At 59.3% G+C, this 24853-nt stretch overlaps 2 protein-coding genes across 6 annotated transcripts; one reads left to right on the top strand and one right to left on the bottom strand.

The window, feature by feature from the left end:
• Positions 1 to 1475: 1475 nt before the first annotated feature.
• On the bottom strand, positions 1476 to 5143 carry ZNF511 (zinc finger protein 511). Of its 3 annotated transcripts, XM_082673071.1 has the most exons (7): positions 4952 to 5143; positions 4643 to 4716; positions 4147 to 4348; positions 3871 to 3995; positions 2598 to 2747; positions 2149 to 2207; positions 1476 to 1807 (listed from the first exon to the last, which is right to left on the bottom strand). In XM_082673071.1, exons 1-7 carry the CDS (start codon positions 5102 to 5104, stop codon positions 1623 to 1625), a joined length of 948 nt encoding a protein of 315 aa, XP_082529197.1. In that variant the 5' UTR covers positions 5105 to 5143; the 3' UTR covers positions 1476 to 1622. The 3 variants fall into 3 exon arrangements, with proteins under 3 accessions (XP_082529197.1, XP_082529199.1, XP_082529198.1); XM_082673073.1 differs by lacking the exon at positions 2149 to 2207 and having other exon boundaries at positions 4952 to 5142; XM_082673072.1 differs by lacking the exon at positions 2149 to 2207 and having other exon boundaries at positions 1622 to 1778.
• Positions 5144 to 5202: 59 nt separating this feature from the next.
• Positions 5203 to 24688, top strand: TUBGCP2 (tubulin gamma complex component 2). Of its 3 annotated transcripts, none has more exons than XM_082673784.1 (18): positions 5203 to 5264; positions 7844 to 8013; positions 8953 to 9048; positions 9739 to 9885; positions 10762 to 10921; positions 14241 to 14448; positions 14630 to 14829; positions 15080 to 15269; positions 15847 to 15992; positions 17437 to 17617; positions 18004 to 18184; positions 20409 to 20581; positions 20731 to 20859; positions 21132 to 21252; positions 21764 to 21907; positions 22027 to 22155; positions 22815 to 22978; positions 24442 to 24688. In XM_082673784.1, exons 2-18 carry the CDS (start codon positions 7864 to 7866, stop codon positions 24575 to 24577), a joined length of 2655 nt encoding a protein of 884 aa, XP_082529910.1. In that variant the 5' UTR covers positions 5203 to 5264; positions 7844 to 7863; the 3' UTR covers positions 24578 to 24688. The 3 variants fall into 3 exon arrangements, with proteins under 3 accessions (XP_082529910.1, XP_082529908.1, XP_082529909.1); XM_082673782.1 differs by having other exon boundaries at positions 8920 to 9048; XM_082673783.1 differs by lacking the exon at positions 5203 to 5264 and adding an exon at positions 5599 to 5675 and having other exon boundaries at positions 8920 to 9048.
• Positions 24689 to 24853: the final 165 nt, after the last annotated feature.

The following is a 24853-nucleotide window of genomic DNA, read 5'->3' as shown; positions in this document are numbered from 1 at the left end:
ATGCGCAGGCTTTTCTCTGGTTGTAGTGTGGGGGTTGTTTTTCCTCTCTACTTAAGGCACATGGGCTCCAGGGCGTGTGGGCTCCGTGGTTTGTGGTGCACAAGCTCAGTAGTTGTGGCATGTGGGCTTAGTTGCCCCGCAGCATGTGGGATCCTAGTTCCCCGACCAGGGATTGAACCCACATCCCCTGCATTGGAAGGCGGATTCTTTACCACTGGACCACTAGGGAAGTCCCTCTTTTTTTCCTAATAATTTATTTTAAAGTTAAAGTGGTCCTAGATCATAGCTCCCCAGTCACATGACAGAAGCAAATACTAATTTTTTCAGGAAGAACCCAGACATGTTATAGAAACTCCAGAGGTAAAATTCCAAGAAATACAAACTCACAGCCAAAAATCACAGAATTCATCAGGAAACAAGGCACCATGAGTGAGTCAACAGAAAAAATTGACAGAAAAATCAGACCCACAGAGTCTTCAAACATTGATATTAGCAATCAGAGAACGTACAATAAGTTTAACATGTTAAAAAAGAAAAGAATGAGTTGAAAACGTGATAAACAGAAGTTATAAAGTCCAGCAAATTAGAAAAACAACATAGAACTTAAAGAATTGAAAATTGTAACTATGGAAATTAAACACTGAATGAGTTCAACAGCACATTTGATACAGCTGATCAGAAAATTAGTGAACTGAAAAGTGGATCTTAAGAAATTATCCAGAATGTAGCAAAGACAGATAAGGAACGGGAAATACGGAAGGGCTGTTAGAAGACGGAGGGCGTCTGACGTACATTTGGTTGGGGTTTTAGAAGGAGAAGGGACAGAGATTGGAGTAAAGACAATATTGGAAAGATAAAATCCAGATTCAAAACATTCAACAATGAGCAGTAGGGCGATGAGTACCTTCCCCTGACATCTTAGTGGAACCACAACAGACAAAGAGGAGACAAATAATCTTCCAAAGAACAACTTCGTACTGACACCCACCAGCCCCGACCCGTGTCTGCAGAGCTGTGCGCAGGGCTTGGCGGGGGCGGTCGCAGGCCGGCAACCGCTGCCGCCACCAGACTGGAGCCCAGAGTGGGAGCAGCCGGGCGAGATGGGCCGAGCGGGGCCTCGGGCGGGCACGGCAGCACCGGGCACCGCAGGGGGACAGCTGGCTGGTGCGTCCCCACTCCCCAGGTCCAGCCCGGGGGGCCCTGATGTCATCAAATCGGAGCTAAGCCAGCTGCCGGCCTAGGTCTGCGCTCCGCCCTCCCCGGCCCGGGTCCCTCCCAGCTCCCCAGCCCCACCCGAGGCTTCTGCTCACCTTGCCAAGCGCGGGAGCGAGGACCACAGGCGTCTCCCTTGAAGCCCTGATGAGCTGCGCAAGCCAGTCACCCCCTCTGAGAAGCGGCCGCTGGAAACAAAGTCCTCACCAGTAACTGCTGCTATCTCCCTCCCCCCAAAACAGAACGTCGACCAGAGACCGTTAATGATAACCATTTACTCCACGTGTTTCACAAGGACGTTGGGGGGCGGGGGCTGCTCCCCACACCCCAGTCACCGCACGAGGGGGCCCTTCCCGGAATCCGCGGCTCCCCCACAGCTTCCCACATAGCCACCGGCCTCGTTCAGTCGGTCACAGGCCCGCGACATGGAGGGTGGCACGGGCCAGGGTCCTGGGGCCCCCGTGGCGGGGAGGAAAAGTCCGGCAACACCGCCACAGGGCCGCAGAGGAACCGCCGTTACTGGTGCTTATTTCTCTTCTTGGCCCTTTTAAATCCTCGTGAGGCACCTTGACCAAAACAGATGGTAGATGGTATCCTGAAATGAAAGACACCTTCACGCTAAACTGCTACGCTTTTGCTCACAAACAACCCAATTCATGCTGGCAGTCTCATGGGCTCGCGGGGGTCTGATTCTTGCTCTGGACACTCCCTCTTCCCCCGTGAACCGTGCAGGGTGTCCGCTGGCTCTCACCCGGACTCTCCCCTCCCCGGCTGCAGCAGGCCAGCTGCTCCAAACCTGCTTCCGGTGGGAGACGCTCCCCGCCACTGACTACCTGCCGCCGACCACCTACTGCCAACCACCCACCCCGGAGAATGTGTCCGGGCTCCAGCTCAGGCTCCCTGTGACCCGCCCTCCAGGTGGCACCTGGGACTCACTCTCAGGCCAAATTCTGGGCAACTGTGCGAGGGCAGCTGAAGGACACGAGTTCATCTCCCTGTCGGTTTGAATTTATGGGCGATTTCTTCCATTTCTCCAACATTTACCCCCAAATTAGATTTGAAATCAACTTTATCCCCTACAAAAGCACAGTTAACACTAGAAACACAGCCTCGTAGGTTGTAACTCGAGCAATTACACCCTGGGTCTCTCCATCCCAGCTTAGGCCGTGGTCAAAGGGGCCAGTGCTTTGCAGTCCTGTGCTGCTGGGGCCCCAGGTCGTCCGAGGGCAGCAGGATGGTTGGCTTTCACCTCCCGCTGAAGCCAACGCTCCAACCCAGGGGCGGTTTCTCTCAGCGGGAACTGGGCCGGCCCAGAGTCAAACCCAGAATTCTCCAGGAGAAGCACAGATTCAGAACCTGCTTCAGAAAGGTGCCCGGGTACCGACCTGTGGCTGTAGGCCCGCCTCTCTCCCGCGGGTGCTGGTGGGGGCTCCACGTGTTCAGAGCAGACTTCCATGGCGTCGCCTTCCGACGGCACCCCGTCATCCCCCAGGTCTTCTGCCAACACCTGCTCAGCGGCACCGGGCATGACTGGGCTGGGGAAGACAGGTGGTGAGGACGCTCCCGGGTGTCAGTGCCTGCAGCCCCCGCTTCCCCCAGGACTGAATTCGCAAAGCTATTTTATGACTGTTTTATCAGAGAGTAATTTTCAGGCTACCAGAATGTGGAGAAGTGAATGTTCATATGACGTAAGCCATATTCTATGAATTTAGGGATGATGGTCACACTCCGTCTTTTAAAAATAGTATTTTTATGGTGTCACACGGTAAATGACTACCAACGGTACCAAACGTCTCTCCATTACAATTACTGAGAAATTTACTAAAAGCAACCATACAATACTGAGCGTCTCCTTCTTAACACCAGTGTCTCAATCCAGCATCGTAGGGTTTTTCTCCTTCAAACGATTCCTTGGAAAGGAAGGAGCTACCTTATACTCAAGGCCTTATAAAAATCTCCCATATTGAAGTCAGTTCTCCAGATTATTCTACTGTCAAAAGTAAAGTTCTGTCTGGGGACAACAATTTAGTCTGAAACGACTTCAATCAATGCAACTTTTAGATGGTGATGAAGCTTCACCTGAGGAAATCAGTTAATGAAAAGGCAAAGTAACGTAACACGCACTTACGGGCTACTCCCAGAGGTACTTCCCACAGTGCATTCTGAACAGTCACATGTAACACGTGGCTGTGCCGTCAAGTTTGTAAACACATACTGACGGGAAAAGGGAAAAACCGACGGCCCCACGTGAGGTGAGGGGCTCACGGCCTGGGACAAATTCCCCAAGGCCCACATGAGGCTGGAAGGGAGGTGATGAGCGGTGTGGAGATGAAACGTGAATGTAGAGGGGCGTGGTGGTGTTCGTGCACGCCCGGCAGACCCCAAGATGGTACCCCAGCCACTCCCAGCACAGGCCCGGGGAAGGCAGGCTCTCCCCTTCCCGTCCTCCCTGCAGCCGGCGGGGCCACACACAGAACCACCCCATCTGCTTAACCCCTCTCGGTTAAGGACTCCCGATTTGTCAGGGCTTCTGTAACCTGCAGCTAAATGTAACGTTAGCGGCAGGGATGCTGAACGAGGGCATCTGCACCCTCAAAGTCTATGCACGCAAAGGCTTTCTAGGTTCGGGAGGCGGCTCCGCGGCGCACCGCCACGCACCCTCTGCTTTTCCTTGGTTTATCGAAGCGGAAGTCCGCAGGGTAGAGATGACGCATCACCAGGTGCTCCTTCCGGTCTCTGCTGGTTCTGAACTTCTCTGTGCAGCCCTCCACCAGGCACTGATACTGAAATGGAAACAGCATCACCCCACCCTGACCCCAGGGCTGCCCATCTCACCGCACTCTGACCCCAGGCTCTGGCACCACGAGGCACACGGCTCAGGGACGAGCCCCCGTGATGCCTGCCCTTGGCCTCAGCGGGCGAGCCGTCACCCACCATGTCCTGCCGCTCGGCCAGAATCTGGAAGAGGGAGTCGTGCCACTCCAAGATGTGGGTGTCCAGCAGGTGTCCAGAAGGGAAGGCCCGCTTGCAGAAGGAGCAGACGTTTCTGTGCAGAGTGTGGTAGTGGTGCTCGTAATCCTCCAGGGCGTCGAACACCTGGCAGCAGCCGGCCACCTGACACGTGAACTCGGGTACCCTGGCAGAGGAACGCCTGGTGGGGATGCCATTCCACAGCGGACAGAACGTCGGGCTCCCTGTCACCACTCCCCTTTAAGTGGACTGATAAAGCTTCGGATTTTCTCTTGCAAGCCCAAATCCTACTTTCACAACAATTACATTTTTACAGACAAGCTAGGCGGTGGTGAGGCCAGACACGCAGGCTTCCGTGGTGGTACAGGCAGAGTAGCGGGGCGGGCACCAGGGGCGGGGCGGGCAGAGGGAGGGGCCCGGAGAGGGCAAGAAGGGCCCCTTGCTGGGCCACAGCACTAACCTGGGCCTCTCGGGCGCCCCGCCCACCTGCGTGAGCACATCCTGGAGGTAGAGGTGCCGCTGCACGTCCCCTTCCTGCGGGAGACAGCGTCCTGGGTTCTGACCCGGCTCCACCCCGGGCCCCGCCCCTAGGACCCCGGCCCCACCCAGAGCCTCAGCCCCGCCCACCGGGAGTCTGCCCCCGCCCCACCCAGGCCCGGCCCACCCAGGCCCCGCCCCAAGCATTTCCCCCGCCCCATCCAAGCCCTGCCCCCAGGGCGCCGGCTCCGCCCCCACCCACAACCGCTCTCTCCTTCCTCGGGTCACGCACCTCAAAGAAGTCGTGCTCCCGTGGGAAGCGCACCGGGCGCGGCGCGAAGCGGAAGGGCGCGGTCCTGGCCGCGGGGTCCCGCTCCACGGGTAGAGGCTCGGCCGACCCGGGTGCCCCCGCCAGGCGTGCGTGCAGCGCGGGTGGCAGCTGCATCGCCCTGAGCGCCGGCGGCGCCACGGCCTGTCGGCCACCGTCCGCCAGCCGGCCGGCCGGGGCGGGGCCGGACGTGACGTAGAGCGCCACTTCCGCCGCCGGCGGGGCTGCCCTGCGGGCTTGACGGGCTTGGCGGGCTCGGGCCGGGCGCGCCCCTGCGGTGAGTCCCGGGGCGGCTTCTATGCGGAGCTGGCCTCGCGCGTCCAGCCGATGGTTCGGGTCCCTTTCCCGGCCCCGAGCAGCACAGGCTCCTGGCTGTAGAGGCTCCCTCCCTCCCTCCTCCCTCCCGTCCTCGTTGCGATCACCCTCGGCCCCCCTCCCACACCCCCCCGCCTTGTCTCCCACCTGAAGGGCTACCGCGGCCTCTGGACCATCCTTGTCTCCAGACCAGTCCGCAGACTGGAGCCCGAGTGGTCTTTGGGAAATTCGCGATTTGTTTTGCCGGTCCCGCGGCCCCACGGCAGCTCACCCTCAATCACCGGGGTCTGTGGGCCCGTTGGTGGCGACCAGTAGGGTGAAGCCCAAGGGAGCATTAAAAAGATCAGCTGAGCTGGGGAGGTGCTACCTGCAGGTGAGAGCCACAGATCTTGCAGGAATGGTTCCCCACATCCGCGTGGAACAGCAGGCTCCTTGTAGTATTAATACTTGTGATGTGGAATGTCTGCACTTGTTTCTACCACAGATGTCAAGGTTCACGAAGATAGTTTCTAAATAAGCATTTACTTAAGTGATCCTTCTGAAGAGCCCTGTCCACCCACTTGTGACTGGTGGAGAGATGGCAAATGCAGTGTCCATGCCGCCTAGGTGGCCAAAGTGGTCCTCAGTCCAGCTGTTAGAGAACACCCCGCGGTCCTTGGAAACCTCGTAGAATGTGGGGAAAAGCAGTTGCCCTTGGAATGGAAGAGGCCATCAGTGGGAGAGCTCCGTGCTGTCTTTTCTGTTTGTAGTTCGCAGTGCCTCATTCAGCCGCTCTGTGACTAATTAGAAGGTGATAGTTGAGGATGCTGGCAGTGGTTCAGTTCCAGTTTTCCATTTCTCGGGTAACAGCGGGTGTTTCCAGGTGGTTGGCCACGTGTAGCAATAGCAAAGTTTGTTTCTGCTTTTCTGATAACAGTGCAGGCCCTTAGGTGCTATATTTAATCTCCACAACAGCTTCGTGGGCAGGGTCTAGTACTCGCCCCTTTTCAGAGAAAGCTTACAGAGGACAGGCTCCTTGTCCAGGGCCCTACAGCCTGGAAGCACCAAGTCAGGGCTCAGGCTGCCTGGGATCCCGCAGCCCAGGCCCCGTGCCCATGACTGTGGTCACCGTGAGCGCCTCCTGGTGTAAAATGTGTGCATGCTGGCGAGTTCCACACCAGCTCACACTTAACTGTTCTGCTTTCGTGTTTGGAGACACCCTGCCTCTGGCCGCTATTTAACGTTTACGTAGGTGACTGTGATATTTGTATGTGGGGAACTTGTTTTCCATCACTCAGGATTAGAGTCTCTGGATGTAGAGGTACAAATTAATATCCACGTTGTGGGCGTGTGTGTCGAGCCTTCCCCACCTGCTGTTAACTCATGGCTTGTCTTCACTGGAGCTGTTGACACAGCCGTTCTAACCTTTTTAGGGTCACAGCCTTTGAGAATCTGTTGAAAGACCCTTTCCTCAGAAAAATCACATACAGAAATGACTTTGCCTGTAATTTCCAAGTCTTTTGTTGTTCATGATCCCAAATTATGAACCCTGCGTAGCCGCATTGAAACGTTTATGTGAAGCGTGTAAAGTTTGCTCGTGTTTATTTGTTGAATCTATGCCTAATTGCCCATGTTTGTCTGTCTTACTCTTAATAATAATGGCTAATTGGACCAGTCATCAGTGGGAGAACAGAAGTCCCCCTGCAGGCCACTACTGTCCCTTTGGGGACATCTGCATAGAGGTCCCCTTGCAGGCTACCACTGTCTTCTTGATGGGATCTCATTTATGGTTTTGACCATAAATGAGATCCAGTGGGGAGACCCTAGAACATCTGATGGACAGGGCAGATTGAGCTGAAGGGGAAGCCCACCCAGCTCAAGTACATAGGAGATGTGTAGCAGTCTTAGCAAAGCCCAGCCTGGGCGAGAAAAGGCAGCATCCTGGTTACCAGAGTGCACAGAGAACACACAGCTGGAGGCAGCTGGAGCTGTAGGTGTGGACCTCACAGGGGGAGCCGCGAGGGGCGGTGGCTTAGGCCTGTGCAGAGCTCCCCGTATAGATCGGGGTCCCTGGAGGGCTGGGATCACTGTATCTGCACAGCTGGGACTAGAAAGTGCTGTCCGCCACCTGAGGGGAGCAGCTCCCTGCTGGCCCAGGGCCACGTGTGGTTGGGGTCACCCAGGAGGAATGGGGGCCCGGGCCTTAGGGCCACGTCCACTCTGTGTGCACGTGCCAGCCCCCCTGAGCTGAGGAGTGAGCCTGGAACCTGGCTGGAGCTGCTGGGGCTCAGCACTGATTCCCATGGGAGCTGCCCACTGAGACAGCGCCCAGTGAGAATGACAGACCCCAGCAGCGGGCGAGGAGGGCGAGTCTCCCCAGGAAGGGGCCCCACATGCTGGTCGGAGCAGGCTGTGGTGGTGTCTTCATGGGGAACCTTCAGGCCAGGATGGGCTCTGTGACAATTTGGCTTCTCAAAGACCTGACATTGGCCAATTCAATTGCTTTAAAACTTTTTAACTTATAGCCTCTTGATTTATAAATGGCTCTCCTCTTACCTTTAGGAGAACACAGAGCCAAAATCATGAGTGAATTTCGAATTCACCACGACGTCAATGAGCTGCTCAGCCTGCTGCGAGTGCACGGAGGGGACGGGGCCGAGGTCTACATCGACCTGCTGCAGAAGAATAGGACCCCGTATGTCACAACCACTGTGTCTGCACACAGCGCCAAAGTGAGTGCCTGTCCCCGGTGCTGCACTGGGCACAAAGTTCACCTTCTGACGAGCAGCCACAGCGGTGCCGGTACGCTGGCAGACAACACTGTCAAATGCTTTTCATGGGCCACGTTCTCTGCTCCGCTCTGCTTCCGTTGGTTTCTCCCCATCACCCGTTGCACAGATGAGTAAATGAAGGCTCGGGGAGAGTGTTGGACTGGCAGCCTGACCTGGGAACCCAGACTCCCAGCCACGCCCTCCCTGTGCCCCATAAGGAGGGAGGCCCAGATGGTCCTGATTTCTGTTCACATCGTGACACAGATTCTCCTATGGGTGAAAAAGGAAGCTCCTGGCATTAGCCACAGTGAAATCCCTTCAAAGTGGATTTTTAAAAATTCAAATAATGTAAAATTCAAAGTTATAGGTTTTCAGTAAAAAACAATTTAGCAGTCTATTTTAAAAACACATTATGAGGCTTCATTTATTTTAACAGCTTAATGGTGGCACAAGGATAATTCAGAAAACTTACTGAGCAGAATAGAGAGTTTAGGATACGTAGTTATGTCCAATTTATTTTAAGGGGAGCATTTTAATCAGTGAGAAAACGTAGCCCCTGAACGTGTGTGTAATAATGATTCCAGAGGAAAAAGAGTTAAGTGCATGGAAAGAATGCATATACACTATTAGGAAAAACATAGGTGGTTATGGTCTGACCTAAGGCTTAGGAAGTATAACGTGGAAGAAACCACAGAAGAGAATATGGGTGAGTTTAACAAAGCATCCTGATGAGTTTTCTTCGTTTTAGGTTAGAGACACGTGACTATTCCATCTGCCTAACTTCACTCTTCTTTTGGGTTTAGTTTTTGCAAGGCTTTTTAAAGTTCCTAGTTATCGTCTCTAAATCATTCTGTCTGTGGTTTTGAGGTTAAAATAGCAGAATTTTCTCGTACTCCTGAGGACTTTCTGAAGAAATATGATGAGCTGAAATCTAAGAACACGAGGAACCTTGACCCCCTGGTGTACCTGCTGTCGAAGCTCACAGAGGACAGGGAGGTGGGTGCCGGGCTCGGGGGTGGCTGTGTGAGGAGGAGAGCCTCTCTGCGTCTGCGGGGATGATGGACGGCTGTCCCGCCTGGCGGCCCCCCGTTAACCGCCCCGGCCTCACACCTGTAGCACTGAGGTGCGCGCCCCCGAACGGAAGCAACGTGGTGGAGATGAGCACAGCGCTAGCAGCGGCCTCTGGGGCAGAGGGCCTTTGACCTTCGTTGTCCAGGCCGTGCTCTTGTCTGTGCTAAACTGAGCCTGTGTTACCTGTGATACTGAGGGAAGTGCGTGCCATCTGAGGAGCCCCGGCCCAGGGCATCCAGGGCTGGTTGGCGCTTCCTTTCGCATCACGAGGCCCAGGGTCCGTTCAGCAGGGAAGCATGTGGCCGGGCGCGTGGTGGCCACCGCGCCGGGACAGATAAAGGGGCGTGGTCTCGAGCAGCAAGGGAGGCCGGTCTCGTGGAGAAAAGCCTGAGCCACTGGGAACAGGGTCTGGGATCCCGACCTGCCGTGATCTGGGGGCATGGCGCCTCGTGGCGGGCAGCGTCGGGAGAGCAGGCTGCCGCTCCAGGACGAGCGGGGCCCCTGCTCTCGGCCTCCGCGTGGAGGCTGCAGCTGGGGTCAGTGGGGCGGGGCGGCAGTGCCCGGCGGAGGGCCCGAGCGTGAGGCCCGCGTGACGCCGGGGCCGTGTGCTTCCAGACCCTGCAGTATTTACAGCAGAACGCCAAGGACAGAGCGGAGCTCGTGGCCGGCGCCCCCGCCGCAGCCTCCAGGATCTCTGTGCAGGAGCTGGAGGAGCTGAGGAAGCAGCTGGGCAGCGTGGCCACGGGCCCCACGTGGCAGCAGGTACCGTGTGGCAGAGGCGTCTGGGTGTGGATTCTGGCCCGGCAGGGGCCTGGCTCTGGGACACGAGCTCCGGGCCCTGGGCGGGGGGTTCTGACTCACCGGGGGTCAGCTCGTGCTGCCCGCCCATTCTGTAGGCTTGGCCGGTGCAGGTCCCGGCTCCCCTCATCGACGCCGGGCAATTGGTTTGAGGTGATGCTTTATCTCCCTCACCTGCCGCTCTTCTTGCCTTTGACTTTGTGTCCAGCCCTGGTCTCCTGCCGTCCTTTTGTGTTCCCACGGTCTTGCCTCTGGCTCTCGAGCCACTCAGAGCTGCCTCCTGAGGTCTGAGCTGCAGGCCGGTGTGGGTTGGGCATGTCCTGTGTCCCCACCTCATGTGGTCCTCCCACCACTGCCCCCTCCTCGACGCCCCCTCGCCCCCTGCCAGTGCTCTGAAAGCTGGGCACCCGTGGGGACCACGGCTCCCTGCCCGAGCCAGAGTGGCCATCTCCCTCTGTCCCTCAGCCCCGAGGGGCTCGGGTAGGGGCGCCCCTTATCCGGCCAACTCTCACTGGGCCTTCCTTTCACCTGGCAGCTCGGGCCTAGACCTCGTGCCACCGGGAAAAGCGGTGAGCTGTGCCCGGAGGTCCCGGGAGTGGGCCTGCTCCGTGCGAGAGCGCCAGCTTTACCTGTGGGCCCCGTGCAGTCCAGACCCTGATGAGGGGCTGGGCCCCGTCTGCCTTGTCCCCGGCCCCTTGCACTGCGATGGGCTCAGACACGTGTGTTTCCGTTCACACGTGTGCTCAGGGATCTGCTTTTTCGTACCGCGGATGTGTCGGTTTTAAGTGTTTGTACTGAAGGCGTATCTTTCTTTTCTGTTTCTAAAAACCTCCCCACCAGTCTCTGGAACTCACGAGAAAGATGCTTCGAGACAAGCAGAACAAAAAAAACTTGGGCCAGCGCCTCCCTGTCTTCCCAGCGTGGGTGTATGAGAGGCCCATGCTGCTCGGGGACTTCCTGACGGGCTCAGGCGCGAGCATGGACGCGGCTGTGCCCATCGGTAGGTGACGCACCGACTTCTGACCGCAGGGGCCTCGCCGCGGCAGGGAGGGCTGAGCCCTGTGGAGACGGCGGGCCGGTGTTGTGCCATCACCCGGGCCCTCTGCTGCCCTTGGCCACGCGGCAAGGAGCAGTGCCCGCCGGACACCGTCCTTCATGTTCCCACCCCCGGTCAGCAGTGGGTGGTGGTGTGCCAATGTCTGGGCTGGCTCTTGCCCGGCTTTCAGGAGCGCCTGCGTCCCGGGGCTCGGGCAGCCCTGGGACGGCAGGATCACCGGGTCGGCCTTCCCAACAGTGAGTCATGCCGCTGTAGATTCTGCTACACGGGTGACACGGCCTTGGCCACACCGGCCTATGTGTGTCGCATTCAGATGGACTGTGGGGCATCTGGGGACGTGGGTTTGACCACCGTCTTGCCTTCTGGCTCCCGGGGCACACGGGAAGCAGGGGCAGCAGGGAACACTCGGTGCTCACAGAGAGGCACCCGCAGAGCCCGCCTGGGGAGGGGAGTGTGGCCGCGCCCGCTCTGTGGCCATCAGAGGAGCTTGGGCCCCGGGGCCACGTCCAAGGGCGAGAAGCAGGGCAGGCGGGGGCCCCGGTGCTGCAGGCCTGGGGCCTGGCATTCCCAGGGTCTGGCTGGGCAGGCAGATGAGACGCCTTGGGCTCCGCTGCACATGCGGCAGAATCTGGAGGACTTTGGAGTCTGTTCCCCGCGGTCGTGGCGTCTCCGTGTTGCGCGTGCAGGCTTGGACCAGTTAGAAGCCACGGAGGCTCCAGGCCCGCATGAGGCGCCTTCGGGAGAGGCTCGGCCAGAGCGGAGGCGGCCAGGCGCTGGCTCTCCAGGGCAGGACGCGCTTACGGTTTGGACGTGCAAGGTTTCCCGTGTAGGTTTCCTGTGTGGCTGCTCGCACACAGCAGCCACGGCGGGCGGGCCTCGCATGGGGGTGGCTCCGAGGCTGCCTTGAGTGACACCATTCCCGGGGAGAACTCTGTACGGATGGGCAGCCTGGCCCATGTCCCTTCTGCAGCCGCACCCCGTGGGCTCCGGAGGCGGGATTGACGCCCATCCCACAGGCCTCTTGTCACCCTACTGCCCTCTGTCACCCCCTGGCCCAGTGCCTCAGGCCCTGATGCAGCCTCCACGGCCCCCTGGCCCCGTCTATGCTCAGGTGCCTTGGCCTCCCCCTGGCAGAGCCTCACCCAGGAGGGACCTGCCTCCTCAGGTGATGTGCAGCGGCCCTGTGGGACACCCCCACCACCCGTGCGGTGTCCCCCCCACCAGCCGTCCCTAGTCGTCTTGCCGTCTGAGTCCCTGTTGAGGCAGGTCCCCCTCAACCCACTTGCCCGCCACCCACCCACAGCCGGGCTGACCCTCCTCGCGCCGGCCTGCAGCTCCGTGTGCGTGGCGCCTCCCGCCCTCACGGGTCCTGCCCTGACCCAGGGCCTCGTCCCCAAGGTCACGAGCGCGGGCGTCTTCTAACCGCGCGTGCAGCTCCCGTGCACCAGCCTCTGATGGGGCCCCGAGCCTCGGGCTCAGGTCTTGCGGACGCAGTCGCTTTTCTGGACGTTTGGGCAGCACAGGTGCTGTCCTGCGCCACAGACCCCCGGCCCCCAGGGACCCCTCCCCCCACCTCGTCTCGCATCCTCAGGCCGTGCTCCTGGCTCTCGCCAAATGTCCCCTTCCCGGGTGACCACATCAGTTTGAAAGAATCCGGCGTCCCCAGTGTGACCCCAGCTCTGTCCCTGGCGCCGCTCTCCTGAAGTCCGGGACAATCTGTGTGTTGAGCGTGTCTACAACGGGCTCCAACCTTCCCCAGCGTCTCTTGCTCGCTGTGTGGTGTTTGCGTCCCTCCCGCTGCGCCAGCCTGGCCCCAGCCCCACCTCCACCTGCCCTTTCAGCCCGAGGGCATTTGTCCATTCCCAACAGCTGGGGTCTCAGCACGTCCCACAGAACTTTCTGTCTCGTCCAGTGCATATACCGGCCACATGCAGCTGGTGGGCATTGGATGGCTGGCGTGGCTGAGAATTGAATTTTTGGTTTTCTTTAACTTGACCTTGGTGGCTAGTGGCCCTACACGAGGGTACAGACCTGAGCCCTGCCCTGCCCGGCCCCAGTGCTCGTCTCCGTGGTCCCAGAGCCGGCTTCGCGTGTCCGGCCTGTGCCCTGCACCCCAGTGAGTTGCGGAGACCCTGGCGGCTTGTGCGGCCTCCCATCCCAGCCCCTGCACTGTGTCCCTCAGAGCTAGGCCTCAAGCTGGCCGTGCCTCCCGAAGGTCCTGTACATAGTCTCTTGGTCCGGCTCACAATAACGCAGCCTGCGACACTCTGCTCTACCCGCTGGCGGGGAGAGGGGTTGGGGCCTGGGTGGCGTCTGGCCCCGGGGCCTGCAGCCCGAGAGCCTCAGCCGGGCCTTGGCCAGGGAGATGCCAAGGTTGGCGGTAAGCAGTGCAGAGGTCAGCAGCCCTGCACTTGGGGGTCAGGCAGCCGGACCTGCCTCCCTCAGGGGTCCTGAGGTCGTAGTCGGACCTGCCAGAGCCGTGGAGGAAAACCACCTGAAGTTCAGGGGCGGCTCTGAGTCCAGAGTGATCCGTGTGCCTGGACAGGGGGCCACTGGCTCAGACCCATCCTGCTTCCACCGGCAGGTGTGCACCCGCGGATGTGCAAGGCCAGCGGGGCTTCTGTAAGCGTGGGCGTGTGGTGCGCCCCATCCCAAGCTTCCAGGCCCCGGTTCTGGGTGCCCTGGGGCTGACACAGGCGCCCAGAGGGCGCCAGCGGTCTCTTGGACGCCTCTTTCCCGGTTCTGCCTCTGGCCTAGCAGTGTCGGGAGGGTGCCGAGGGCCATCTGGGCTGAGAACCAAGAAGTGGGGAGCCGCTGGGGCTGTGAGGCATTTGGGGGGCAGCCCTGGTCCGTGGCCTGTGACTGTCCTGAGCCCATCGGGGTCAAAGGGAACCATCTCTCACTGTGAGAGAGAAATCTTCAGCGTTTTAGAGCTTCAGAGGAAACCTTTTTCTCCCTGAGTGATGCAGGCTCACCCGGCTGTAGTGAGTGTCACGAGCGCGACACGTGTCAGAAGCTCTGTCGTTCCCGACTTCATCCTTTTGAGTGCACGCGGGTTATTTCCGTGTGGAGGGTTTTACTTGCTTTAAGGCTCCAATAGGCCCGTCCGGGCTGTGTAATCTCAGCCTGTGGTGCCCCGACGGGATCAGCTAAGCCGAGGGATCACCTTGGCTTTCAGGTCCACCAGCGCTGGAGGGAGTCACCCAGGGGCGGCGGAGGGGGGTCTGGGGGAGGCGAGGCCAGCTGGCGTCTGTGCCCACAGGCACACTGCCCCTGGCCGCCCAGGAGGCAGCCGTCGTGGAGGACCTGCTGTACGTGCTGGTGGGTGTGGACGGCAGGTACGTCACCGCCCAGCCCCTCACGGGGAGGCAGAGCCGCACCTTCCTCGTGGACCCCAGCCTGGACCTGTCCATCCGGGAGCTGGTGAGCAGGGTCCTCCCGGCAGCCTCCAGCTACTCCACCGTGACCAGGTAGGCACCCAGCAAAGCGCACTCAGCCCCTTGCGGGGACAGTTGCAGCCTCACTCCTGGGCCTGGAAGAGGGAGGGAGGCGTTGCCCACGGTGCCCTCTGGGGTTGGGGAAGAGGCTCCGACCATCCCTTCTGAGACACAGCTCTCACCCGCCCGGTGCTCTGGGCTGCTTTCCTTGCAGGTTCGTCGAGGAAAAGTCCTCCTTCGAGTACGGGCAGGTGAACCACGCCTTGGCGGCCGCCATGAGAACACTGGTAAAAGAGTACCTGATCCTGGTCACGCAGCTGGAGCAGCTGCAGAGGCAGGGCCTCCTGTCCCTGCAGAAGCTCTGGTTCCACATCCAGCCGGCCATGCGTACCGTGGACATCCTGGCTTCCCTGGGTGCGCGGGCCTGGCGGGAGGGACACCCTGGGCCAGGGCACTCGTCCTCCGATTCTTACTTTGTGAGGCGAAAGCCGCGCAGCTTTGTGTTTTATTAGTTTGTGGGAGGAAGACTCCGGGAGCTTCCAAAAACCACAGCTTTATAGTTGGAGTTTATCCCAAAAGGAAGGCCTGTCCCCTGAGGAGGGGCTCTAGCCTGTGGTGGCCCAGTGGCCCTCTCAGCACTGAGCGCCGTCCTCTCCCCCGGCAGCCACCTCGGTGGACAAAGGCGAGTGTGTCGGGGGGTCGACCCTGAGCCTCCTGCACGACCGCAGCTTCAGCTACACGGGCGACAGCCAGGCTCAGGAGCTGTGTCTGTACCTCACCACGGCCGCCAGCGTGCCCTACTTCGAGATCCTGGAGAAGTGGATCTACAGGGGCATCATCGACGACCCATACAGGTAGGGGCCGCGGAGGCAGCGGGGTGAGGTGGGGGCCTGCGGGCCCTTCTCAGCTGGCGCCACGCTCAGCGCACAACGTGAAGCGCGTCAGCTCACGGAGGGTTCTATGCTGACGTGTATCTGTTGTACACGTCGGAACATTAAAAAAACGAGCCTGTTGTCTAGACATAATTTACTAACGACCCAGATGACAAAATCTAGCATGAGGGCCTGGCAAGGAAGCCCTTCCACGGTAAGCGTAGGTGGCGTCAGGGTGTCTGGCTCTGCTGGTGACAGGAACATGGGCCCCGATGGGAGTGTCGTCTTGTTGCCTGCGTTCGAGATGAAAGAACACGCGAGGTTCCCATGGGGGGGGCGGGTGGAGTAAAGTGGAGTCAGCGTCCTGTCCAACTCTGCAGACCTCAGTCCCCTCTGCGCCCGGTAATGAGCACCTCGCCCCATGGGCGTCGGTGGGTGTATCTTCACTCGCGGCTGAGAATGAAGGGCGGCGAGGCTGTCCGTGGCCCCCGTGGACTCCCGTTGTTTGCGGCGGCCTGTGTGGCGAGATCTGCCCGTCACCGGCGCCCATGCCTTTCAGCGAGTTCATGGTGGAGGAGCGAGAGCTGCGCAAGGAGAAGATCCAGGAGGACTACAACGACAGGTACTGGGAGCAGCGCTACACCGTGGTGCAGCGGCAGATCCCGTCCTTCCTGCAGAAGATGGCGGGCAAGGTGCTCAGCACAGGTGACCGTGGGGGCGGGGCCTGGCGGGCTGTCTCGTGTCCCCACCTGCCCAGGTTAGGCGCCCGCAGTGCCGGCGGCGCCCGGTGGACTCACTCTGTCCCCCACCCGAGCTGGACTTGCCGTCCTTTTGTGATTCTTAAAGCTCTGTGGCCACTGAAAGGAAGACTGTTTTCTGCTCCCAGCACTTCTGACTGCACGTGTGCGGGTTTCCGCACAACAGCCAGTTCTCCGCTCCCTGTGGACACCAGCTGGGTGTTCCCCCACTTAACTCAGTTCTGGCACTATGTGCCATGGTCAGTGCAGGCCCCACAGGGTCAGGGCTCCGTCCCTCGAGGCTGCCCCCACCAGGCGCCGGTCACAAGTGTCGGGTCCCCAGGCCACTGCACTCCATGCAGTGTGGCCATGAATCGGGTTCCCACCACCCCCTCCTCAGGTTCGATGTTTGCCGTGACAGCTCCCAGACTCAGGAAAACGCTTGACTTAACTAGATCGCTGGTCTGTTACAGAGGATGTTGTAAAGGATGCAGATGAGCAGCCCGATGAGGGGGTCCATGGGGCAGGTGTGGAAGGGTCCCGAGCACGGGAGAGTCTGTCCCCGTGGAGCTGGGGTGTGCCGGGCACCACCCTCCTGGCAGGTGGACACGTTCACCAGCCCAGAAGCTCTCCAAACCCCTTCCCGCAGGGTTTCCCTGCAGGTTCTGGGACAGGGCACGGCTGATCGGCTCGCGGGCTGTTGGGAATTAACTCAGCCTCCAGCCCCTCCCCCCGCCCCAGATGTCAGGACGGGGCTGAGGGTTTCACTCTCCCATCATGTGGTTGGTTCCTCCGACCGCCAGCCCCCATCCTGAAGCTCTGTAGGGATGGCCAGGAGTCACCTTGCGAGTAAAACTCAGGTGTGGGTGAAAGGGGCTTGTGAACCACCAAATCCCAAGGGTTGTAGGAGCTCAGTGCCAGGAACCAAGAACAAAGACCAGAGGTATGTGTCTTATTTCTCAGTATCACAGGCTAGCACAGGAAAAGCAGTAAAGGACACGTGCCCCGCTGGGCTGGCAGGGTTTTTAGTCATCTCCTTGCGGTCAGGAACGTGACTGAGAGACACATGTGGGATGAGTTACCTGGAGACATGCTCCAGCCAGGGCCTCACACTTTGGTTCTGAGATCGGGGCTGGGAGGTGGTGCAGCGTCTGGTTCCCGTGAGGCTCTCTGAGGTTATTCCTGTGCCCTTGATGAGGCAAGTGCAGGTATGAAGTCACAGGAGGTTGCAGCCCTTTGTGGCGACAGCTGTGCTGCTCTGCTCTGGGCGAGGGGGTAGGGACTGTGCTCAGCTGGTTGGTTCTCTTGCCTGCCTCTGGCCGGCACTGGGGCTGCGATGTCTGGGGTTCAGGCCTGTGAGTTATCACGTATACAGCAAGCATGGTAATCTGACGGTTTCCATCCCTTTCCAGGAAAATATCTGAATGTGGTCAGAGAATGTGGCCGTGACGTCACCTGCCCTGTGGCCAAAGAGGTCATCTACACGCTGAAGGAGCGCGCGTACGTGGAGCAGATCGAGAAGGCCTTCAGCTACGCCAGCAAGGTGCTGCTGGACTTCCTCACGGAGGAGAAGGAGCTCGTGGCCCGCCTGAGGTGCGCCCGCCCCCAGGGGCCGACAGAGGGCCGTGTGTGCCCATGTCCCCCCGTCTGCAGTGGCGCAGCTCCCTCCTTGCGGCCGCCAGCCCCCCTCCTTGGCCCCCTGCCCTCCCAGGGACCTGTCTGCAGTCCCCAGTGCCTTTCTGGCAGCATGTCCTGCACAGTGCTGTGACCCCACTGTTCATTTCAGCACATTTGGAGATGACCCCTGCTCCCCCCGTAAATGTATTTCTTGGCGTGGGCACCCGTGGACTCGGGGCACCTGTGGGCGTGGGAACCTCCTCCCAGTCTCCGCCCAGCTCCCCCCATCACCCCTCGTAGGGAGCACTCTGCGGGTCTGGGCCATCCTCGTGTCCACGGCCTCTCACCTCTCCTGCCCGCAGGTCCATCAAGCGCTACTTCCTGATGGACCAGGGCGACTTTTTCGTGCACTTCATGGACCTCACGGAGGAGGAGCTGAAGAAGCCAGTGGACGACATCACGCCCACCCGTCTGGAGGCGCTGCTGGAACTGGCCCTGCGCATGAGCACCGCCAACACCGACCCCTTCAAAGACGACCTCAAGGTGAGCAGGCACCCCCCAGGGACCTTGGAGAGAGAAACAGCAGAAGCCAGCCCTTGAGGAGTGCTTTTCCTGCCTCGGTTGAAATGCTCACAGGGTTTTCCTTGGCTCTGTTAGGGACACGTCTCGGGGTCGTGGTATGTGAGCCTCTCCATGGGCTGCTGAACTGGGGGGTCGGGGTCTCTGGGGGACTCTGCATCCGTTTCTGGCAGGGATGTTGGCTTTAGTCTTCTGTAGCATCTCTGGCCTCGTACACTGATCTGGAAGGGTTCCCTCTTCCGGATTTCTGGAAGAGTTTCGAGAGGGTTGGTATCAGCTCTTCCTGGAGTGTTTGGTAGAATTCACCAGTGAAGCTTTCTTTGTTGTGAAGGTTCGTTGTTTCTTCCATCTCCTCTCCGGTTACAGGTCTGTTCCAATTTTCTGTTTCTTCTTGAGTCAGTTTTGGTAGTTTGTGTGTGCTTAGGAATTTGTGTAGGAATTAGTTCTCATAATCCTGTTTATTTCTGTAAGGTTGACGGTAACGTCCCCACTTCCATTTCTGATTTTAGTAATATGAGTCTCCTCTCTTTTTTTTAGTTAAACATAACTAAAAGCTTATCAAGTTTGCTGATCTTTCAGAGAGCTAACTTGGTTTCATCCGTTTTCTCTGTTGTTTCTCTGTTCTGTGTTTTGTTTATTTCTTCTCTAATCTTCATTATCTTCCTCTTTCTGCTGACTTCGGGTTTAGTTTTCTGTTTTTCTAGTTTCTTAAGTTGTAAAGTTAGGTTGTTGACTTGAGATTGTTCTTTTTTTTTTGCGGTGCGCGGGCCTCCCACTGCTGCGGCCTCTCCCGTTGCAGAGCACAGGCTCCGGACGCGCAGGCTCAGCGGCCACGGCTCACGGGCCCAGCCGCTCCGCAGCATGTGGGATCTTCCCAGACCGGGGCACGAACCCGTGTCCCCTGCCTCGGCAGGCGGACTCTCAACCACTGCGCCACCAGGGAAGCCCTAGATTGTTCTTTTTTAACGTGGGCATCTGCTGCTGTGAGTTTCTCTCTGAGCTCTGCTTTTACTGCATCCCATCAGTTTTGGTTATAGTGTTTTCATTTCCCTTGGTATCAAGATGTTTTTGAATTTCTCTTGTGATTCTTCCTTGACCCATTTGTTTTTAAGAGCATATTTTATTTTCACTATTTGTGAATTTTCTCACTTTATCCTCTTACTGATTTCTAACTTCATCCTGTTGTAATCAGAGGGCGTGGCATGATATCAGTGTTGTTAACCTTACTAAGTCTTGCTTTGTGGCCTCACATGTGGTCTGTCCTGGGGAGTGTTCTGTGTGCACTAGCTGCTTGGGGCCGTGTCCCATGGGGGGCAGTCAGCTCACTGTGCTCACGTCCAGTCTCTGACCTGCCTGGTTGTCTCTGTTGCTGACAGCAGGGTGTCAGGCCTCCCACTGTCATCGTAGACCCTTCTCAGTTCTGGCAGCTCGCTCTTCGTGTGTTTTGGGGTCTCTTGTGAGGTATAGGAGTGTTCTTGTAGGATAAGATCCGGGAAGTCAGATTCTTGGGTCAAAGCACACGGCCAGCGCTCCACTGGACTGACATCTCTGATGCTCAGTCCCCGGGCCTGGGCTGCCCGCTGAGTCGGCCGCGGCCCTGGTGGGAGGGAGCACAGCCATTCAGGGTCCACTTCTGCAGCAGGTGACGTGAGTTCTCATCTGTGGATTCCTGTTCATTCCTTCATCCTTCCTTGTTTGTCTTTCATTGTGGTTCTGTCATTCTCTATCCTCCCAGTTTCTTATCAGTTTACAGGAATTGTCCCACGTCTCTGGCACATAGGTGGCACCGTGTAAGGGTGTGAATGAGGCAGTGTGTGGACCACATTCCCTGCCCAGAACCGCTGTGCCGTCCTCACCATGTGCTCCCTCCGCCTGGCCTGTGCAGGTGGTGGAGAAGGGCTGAGTCTCGCGGGATTCAGGGTTTCTCACTTGCCCTTGTTTCTCCTTGATACCATCAGGGATGCTTTTAAAGTAATTTCTCTGTACCCTTCTTTTTCTGTTTTGACTCAAAGCAGTTTTGTTTTTTAATTAAGGTGTATCAGTAGATGTTTGGTGTTTTAAGCCAGCCTCCCAGACTTAGAATCCATGTCTGGAGGAGATTCCTCGGCCCTGGACTCGCTTTTCCATTTCGTGATGTAGGGGCGGGGTGGGGTTGGGACCTGATGCTTTTTTGTTTCTCTTTCCCCAGATCGACCTGATGCCTCACGACCTCATCACCCAGCTTCTGCGTGTCCTCGCCATCGAGACCAAGCAGGAGAAGGCGATGGTCCACGCTGACCCCACCGAACTCACGCTGAGCGGCCTGGAGGCCTTCTCCTTCGACTACGTGGTGAAGTGGCCCCTGTCTCTGATCATTAACAGGTAAGCATCAGGCTCTCGCGCCTGCTTAGGCCACTGGGGGTTACTGGCTGCTCAGGTCACGCTCCACCCCGTGAGCCTCGCCTTTGACGTCTGGTGCCGGCAACAACCCCCAGGCGTCCGTCGGAATCCGCTTTGTTCCTTCTTCGCAGGAAAGCCCTGACCCGCTATCAGATGCTCTTCAGACACATGTTCTACTGCAAGCACGTGGAACGGCAGCTCTGCAACGTCTGGATCAGCAACAAGACTGCCAAGCAGTACTCCCTGCACTCGGCCAAGTGGTACGTCCTCCGGGGCTCCTGTGCAGCAGGGTGGTTCCTCTCCACACCCCGAAAACGGAGACCCAGGAGCTGGCCTGTGCAGCCTCCACGTCTCTGATGTTCCATGCTACCGTTAGACTGTGGGATGGTGGGGCGTGTCTGAGCCAGAGCCCTTCCTGGACCTCCGGCTCCTCCAGGGTTGGGAGCGCCTGCAGGCCCAGGGGTGCTCAGCACTTCGCGAGTGCTGGGGGCCCGCGGGCGCCCTGTGTATCTGACGCCTTCGCCTGGCGCAGGTTCGCAGGCGCTTTCACCCTGCGGCAGCGGATGCTCAACTTCGTCCAGAACATCCAGTACTACATGATGTTTGAGGTGCTGGAGCCGACCTGGCACGTCCTGGAGAAGAGCCTGAGATCTGTGAGTTTAGCCCGGCTGGTCACGACGCCTGGTCAGAGGTCAGGGAGGCGGAGGTGGGGCACGGACCCAACAGCTCCCCCGATGGCTCCCCCGACGCCGCCAGAGCCGTGTTAGCAGTGGAGGGCAGGGCACGCAGGACCGCGTGGCCCAGGCTCAGGCTGCCAGAAGAGTGTGCAGTTCCTGCGGAGCCTCTGCTCTGGGTCAGCGCCCCATCCAGGCCCATCCCAGGGCCCCTGGGGGCCGTCAGCCAAAAAGTTCATGTCACCAAATTCCAGGAGCAGAAAGTGCAAGCGGGCAGTGTTTCCTCCTTGTTTTCTGTCTTTAAAAACGAAAACCTTGGACCTTTTGGGGCACATTCAGTGTGTCCTTTTAGCGATATTTTGAAGTTTTCCCCCAAAAGACCACAGGATTGTTTAAAACATGGAAACAACACAGAGCGTACAAAGCAGCCCAGTCAGGGCCTCGGTGCGGTCGTCTCAGCAGAGCGGCTCTGACAGTGTCTCCCGCCCAGGCCTCCAACATCGATGACGTGCTGGCACACCACACCAGCTTCCTGGACAGCTGCCTGAAGGACTGCATGCTGACCAACCCCGAACTGCTGCGTGTCTTCTCCAAGCTCATGTCCGTGTGCGTCATGTTCACCAACTGCATGCAGGTGCGCCCCGGGGCTGTGGGCGGCGGGCGCCAGCCCTGCAGACCGCCCCAGCCCCGCGGGGCTGCGCTCCCTCGGGTGGGGCTGCTCGCGGCTGATGCGCATTTCCCCCCGACCCCCAGAGGTTCACGCAGAGCATGAAGCTGGATAGCGAGCTGGGCCACCTGACACTGGAGCACGGCACGATGCGGGGGCCGCCCACGGAGGCCGAGCGGGCCGAGGAGCGTGCCCGCAAGGAGCTTGCCCGCAAGGTGGGTGGGTGGCCAAGCGGGCGTCCCCGAGGCCCTCCTCTGTCCCGCTGGGATTGGACACAGCATTAGGGTCACAGCGCTGCTACAGCCCGCCATTCCTGTCTTCCCTTTGGTTGACAAAAAGGCTCTTAAATGTATGTTCCAAATACAAGCCGCGGAGAATCTCCCTTCCCGACTTCCCACAGTGAGGCTGCGTCGTTCAGGGGGGGTGTGGTAAGCCCGAGCCATGGGGATACCCCGCAGGGGCCTGCGGTCACTGCGATTATTTCTGTCCGTAACCGGAAGGGCAGGTGGTTCGGCGGGTGCAGGTGTGTGTCCTGTAGGGTGGGGTGCGGCGGGGCAGGGTGAGCCCGGGCAGGCACTCCCAGGCCCCCCACTTGCTGAGCGGCGGTCAAGAGAAAACAGTGTCAGCTGGAAGATCTGAGCCACACGCGGAAACCCTGAGGTTCACGTCCTTCCTGGCTCCGTGTGGTGGGGCCGCAGGGCCGGCTGCCTGGAGCGTCTCTAGGTCCTGCCATCTCAGGGGTTTTCACAGTGCCTGACGTTTTACCTTTCTTCACATGAAGAATTGCCGAGACACATTTTTCTATTTAAAAAAGAAGAGAGAAGGGGGTTGAGCTGCTGGCGGGCGGCCGAGTCACTACAGCCCTGTCTTGCAGTGCCTGGCCGAGCACGTGGACGCTCCGCAGCTGGCCTCCAGCTTCGAGGCCACCATCAGTAAGTTCGATAAGAATTTCTCAGCCCACCTGCTCGACCTCCTGGCCCGGCTGAGCATCTACAGCACCAGCGACTGCGAGCATGGCATGGCCAGCGTCATCTCCAGGTGGGTGCACCGGCCCCCGCCGGCGCCCTGCCCCGCCACGCCCTCCCACCTGCGCACGCGCCCTCCCGCCACTCGGCGCAGATGTGACTGAGGCCGCGTGTGTTCAGCCGAGGCTCCCTTGGCCTCCGTGTGCCGCCGCTGGCCGCTTGCTGGAGGAGTGGCCTCTGGGCGTTCACGTGTGCGGGTGTTCGTGTGCATGCTCACCTGCGTGCCCGTGTTGACTGGTATACGTCAGGCCGCCCCATCAGCCCTCTCCCCGTTTCTCTGTGTTCCGAGGGCCAGGCCTGGGTCAGCTGCACTGGCCGCTGTGCCCCAAGCCAGGACCCAGGACACTGGAAGGGCCCTTTGGCCCCAGCCGCGGGCCGTCGCACTGTCTCCAGGTGAGCAGTGAGGAGGCGCTGCCTTCCCGCTGGCGGCTGGTCAGGAGACCCCGGGGAACGCATGGAAGGTCAGGGCCGCGCTCGCCCAGCCTGCCGCGCCTCGAGGGCCACGTTGGTGCCCCCCTGGGGTCCACCTCCCGTGACCCCGGGAGCGGCGAGCGTGCAGGGCTGACGCGAGCAGGAGTCCGCGGAATCTGGGGGGCCGTGGGGAGGACCGTGCAGCGGCGAGGACGGGCGCGCGGGGCCCAAGGGCCGGTCGGTGGGGCCTGCGGACCTGGGGCTGGCGGTTTCCTGCTCCTCAGAGGGGGCGTGGTGGGCCTGCTCCCTTTGGGGGCGGGTTCAGGTGAGGAGGGGGCTGTCCCTGCCCTGGGAAGCCTCCTGTTGGGTAGCCTCTGGCTCAGCCAAACATTGGGCTGCCCTGTTCTGCCCACAGGCATTCCAACGTCCTGGGCTCCGGGGTTCGGAGACCCCCAGTGTCCAGGGGCTGGAGACGTTTGTCTCACTTCACCCGTGTCTTTTTTTTTTTTTGTGGCTGCGTTGGGTCCTCGTTGCTGCGTGCGGGCTTTTTCTAGTTGCGGCGAGCAGGGGCTACTCTTCATTGTGGTGCGCGGGCTTCTCATCGCGGTGGCTTCTCTTGTTGTGGAGCACGGGCTCTAGGCACGCGGGCTTCAGTAGTTGTGGCACACGGGCTTCAGTAGCTGTGGCTCGCGGGCTCTAGACCGCAGGCTCAGTAGTTGTGGTGCACGGGCTCAGTAGTTGTGGCTCGCGGGCTCTAGAGCACAGGCTCAGTAGTTGTGGCACACGGGCTTAGTTGCTCCACAGCATGTGGGATCTTCCCAGGCCAGGGCTCAAACCCATGTCCCCTGCATTGGCAGGCAGATTCTTAACCACTGTGCCACCAGGGAAGCCCTCACCTGTGTCTTTAAGCTCTATTCTCAGTATCGCCTGGGTCCTGTATGTGTGTCCGAGTGCGCGTGTGCTGGAGACTTGAGTGCCTCCCATGCCCTTCACCGTGGGGTGGTAAGGGGATCGCCAGTGTGGCCACGGAGGCATCTGCAGGGACCCTGCCCACTTCCCTTGCAGGCTCGACTTCAACGGCTTCTACACAGAGCGGCTGGAGCGCCTGTCTGCAGAGAGGAGCCAGAAGGCGGCCCCCCCAGTGCCCAACCCGCGGGGGCCCCCAGCTCCAGCGCCCAGGGTCGCTGTCACTGCGCAGTGAGGCCAGCCGCTCCTGCCCCAGCTGAAGCCTCAGGTGGATGAGTTCAGAGGTTTCTCACCACATGTTTCCAGAACGCTTGTGCTGTGTGTGTCCTGTTTAAACATAAAGTTGAATTGTCTGCACTCAGCTCCTCTCGTTTCTTGGGACTCGTGCACTCAGACCAGAGAGGGTCTGCTTGTCTGCGCGCTTTCCTGAAGCGAGCAGAGTCCCTTTAAAGAGTTTTTTGGTTTCAAGTCAGACAAAGTGAGAACACATGGCCTCTGAACAACATCAGGA

Source organism: Grampus griseus (genome assembly GCF_964374135.1).
Source record: "Grampus griseus genome assembly, chromosome: 16".
Taxonomy (NCBI): domain Eukaryota; kingdom Metazoa; phylum Chordata; class Mammalia; order Artiodactyla; family Delphinidae; genus Grampus; species Grampus griseus.
Note: the sequence above shows the minus strand (reverse complement) of the source record. Positions and strands in the feature narration are given on the sequence as shown.

What these genes read in the sequence shown, in the direction of transcription:
- ZNF511 (XM_082673071.1), bottom strand. Translation starts at nt 5,104, where the DNA reads ATGCAGCTGCCACCCGCGCTGCACGCACGCCTGGCGGGGGCACCCGGG. An exon ending in AAACCAAGGAAAAGCAGAGG is followed by an intron (nt 2,748 to 3,870) that starts GTGCGTGGCGGT and finishes TGTCTTCCCCAG; the next exon opens with CCCAGTCATGCCCGGTGCCG. An exon ending in AGGCGGGCCTACAGCCACAG is followed by an intron (nt 2,208 to 2,597) that starts GTCGGTACCCGG and finishes TCAAACCGACAG; the next exon opens with GGAGATGAACTCGTGTCCTT.
- TUBGCP2 (XM_082673782.1), top strand. Translation starts at nt 7,864, where the DNA reads ATGAGTGAATTTCGAATTCACCACGACGTCAATGAGCTGCTCAGCCTG. An exon ending in GGGCAAGGTGCTCAGCACAG is followed by an intron (nt 15,993 to 17,436) that starts GTGACCGTGGGG and finishes ATCCCTTTCCAG; the next exon opens with GAAAATATCTGAATGTGGTC. An exon ending in CCTTCAAAGACGACCTCAAG is followed by an intron (nt 18,185 to 20,408) that starts GTGAGCAGGCAC and finishes CTCTTTCCCCAG; the next exon opens with ATCGACCTGATGCCTCACGA.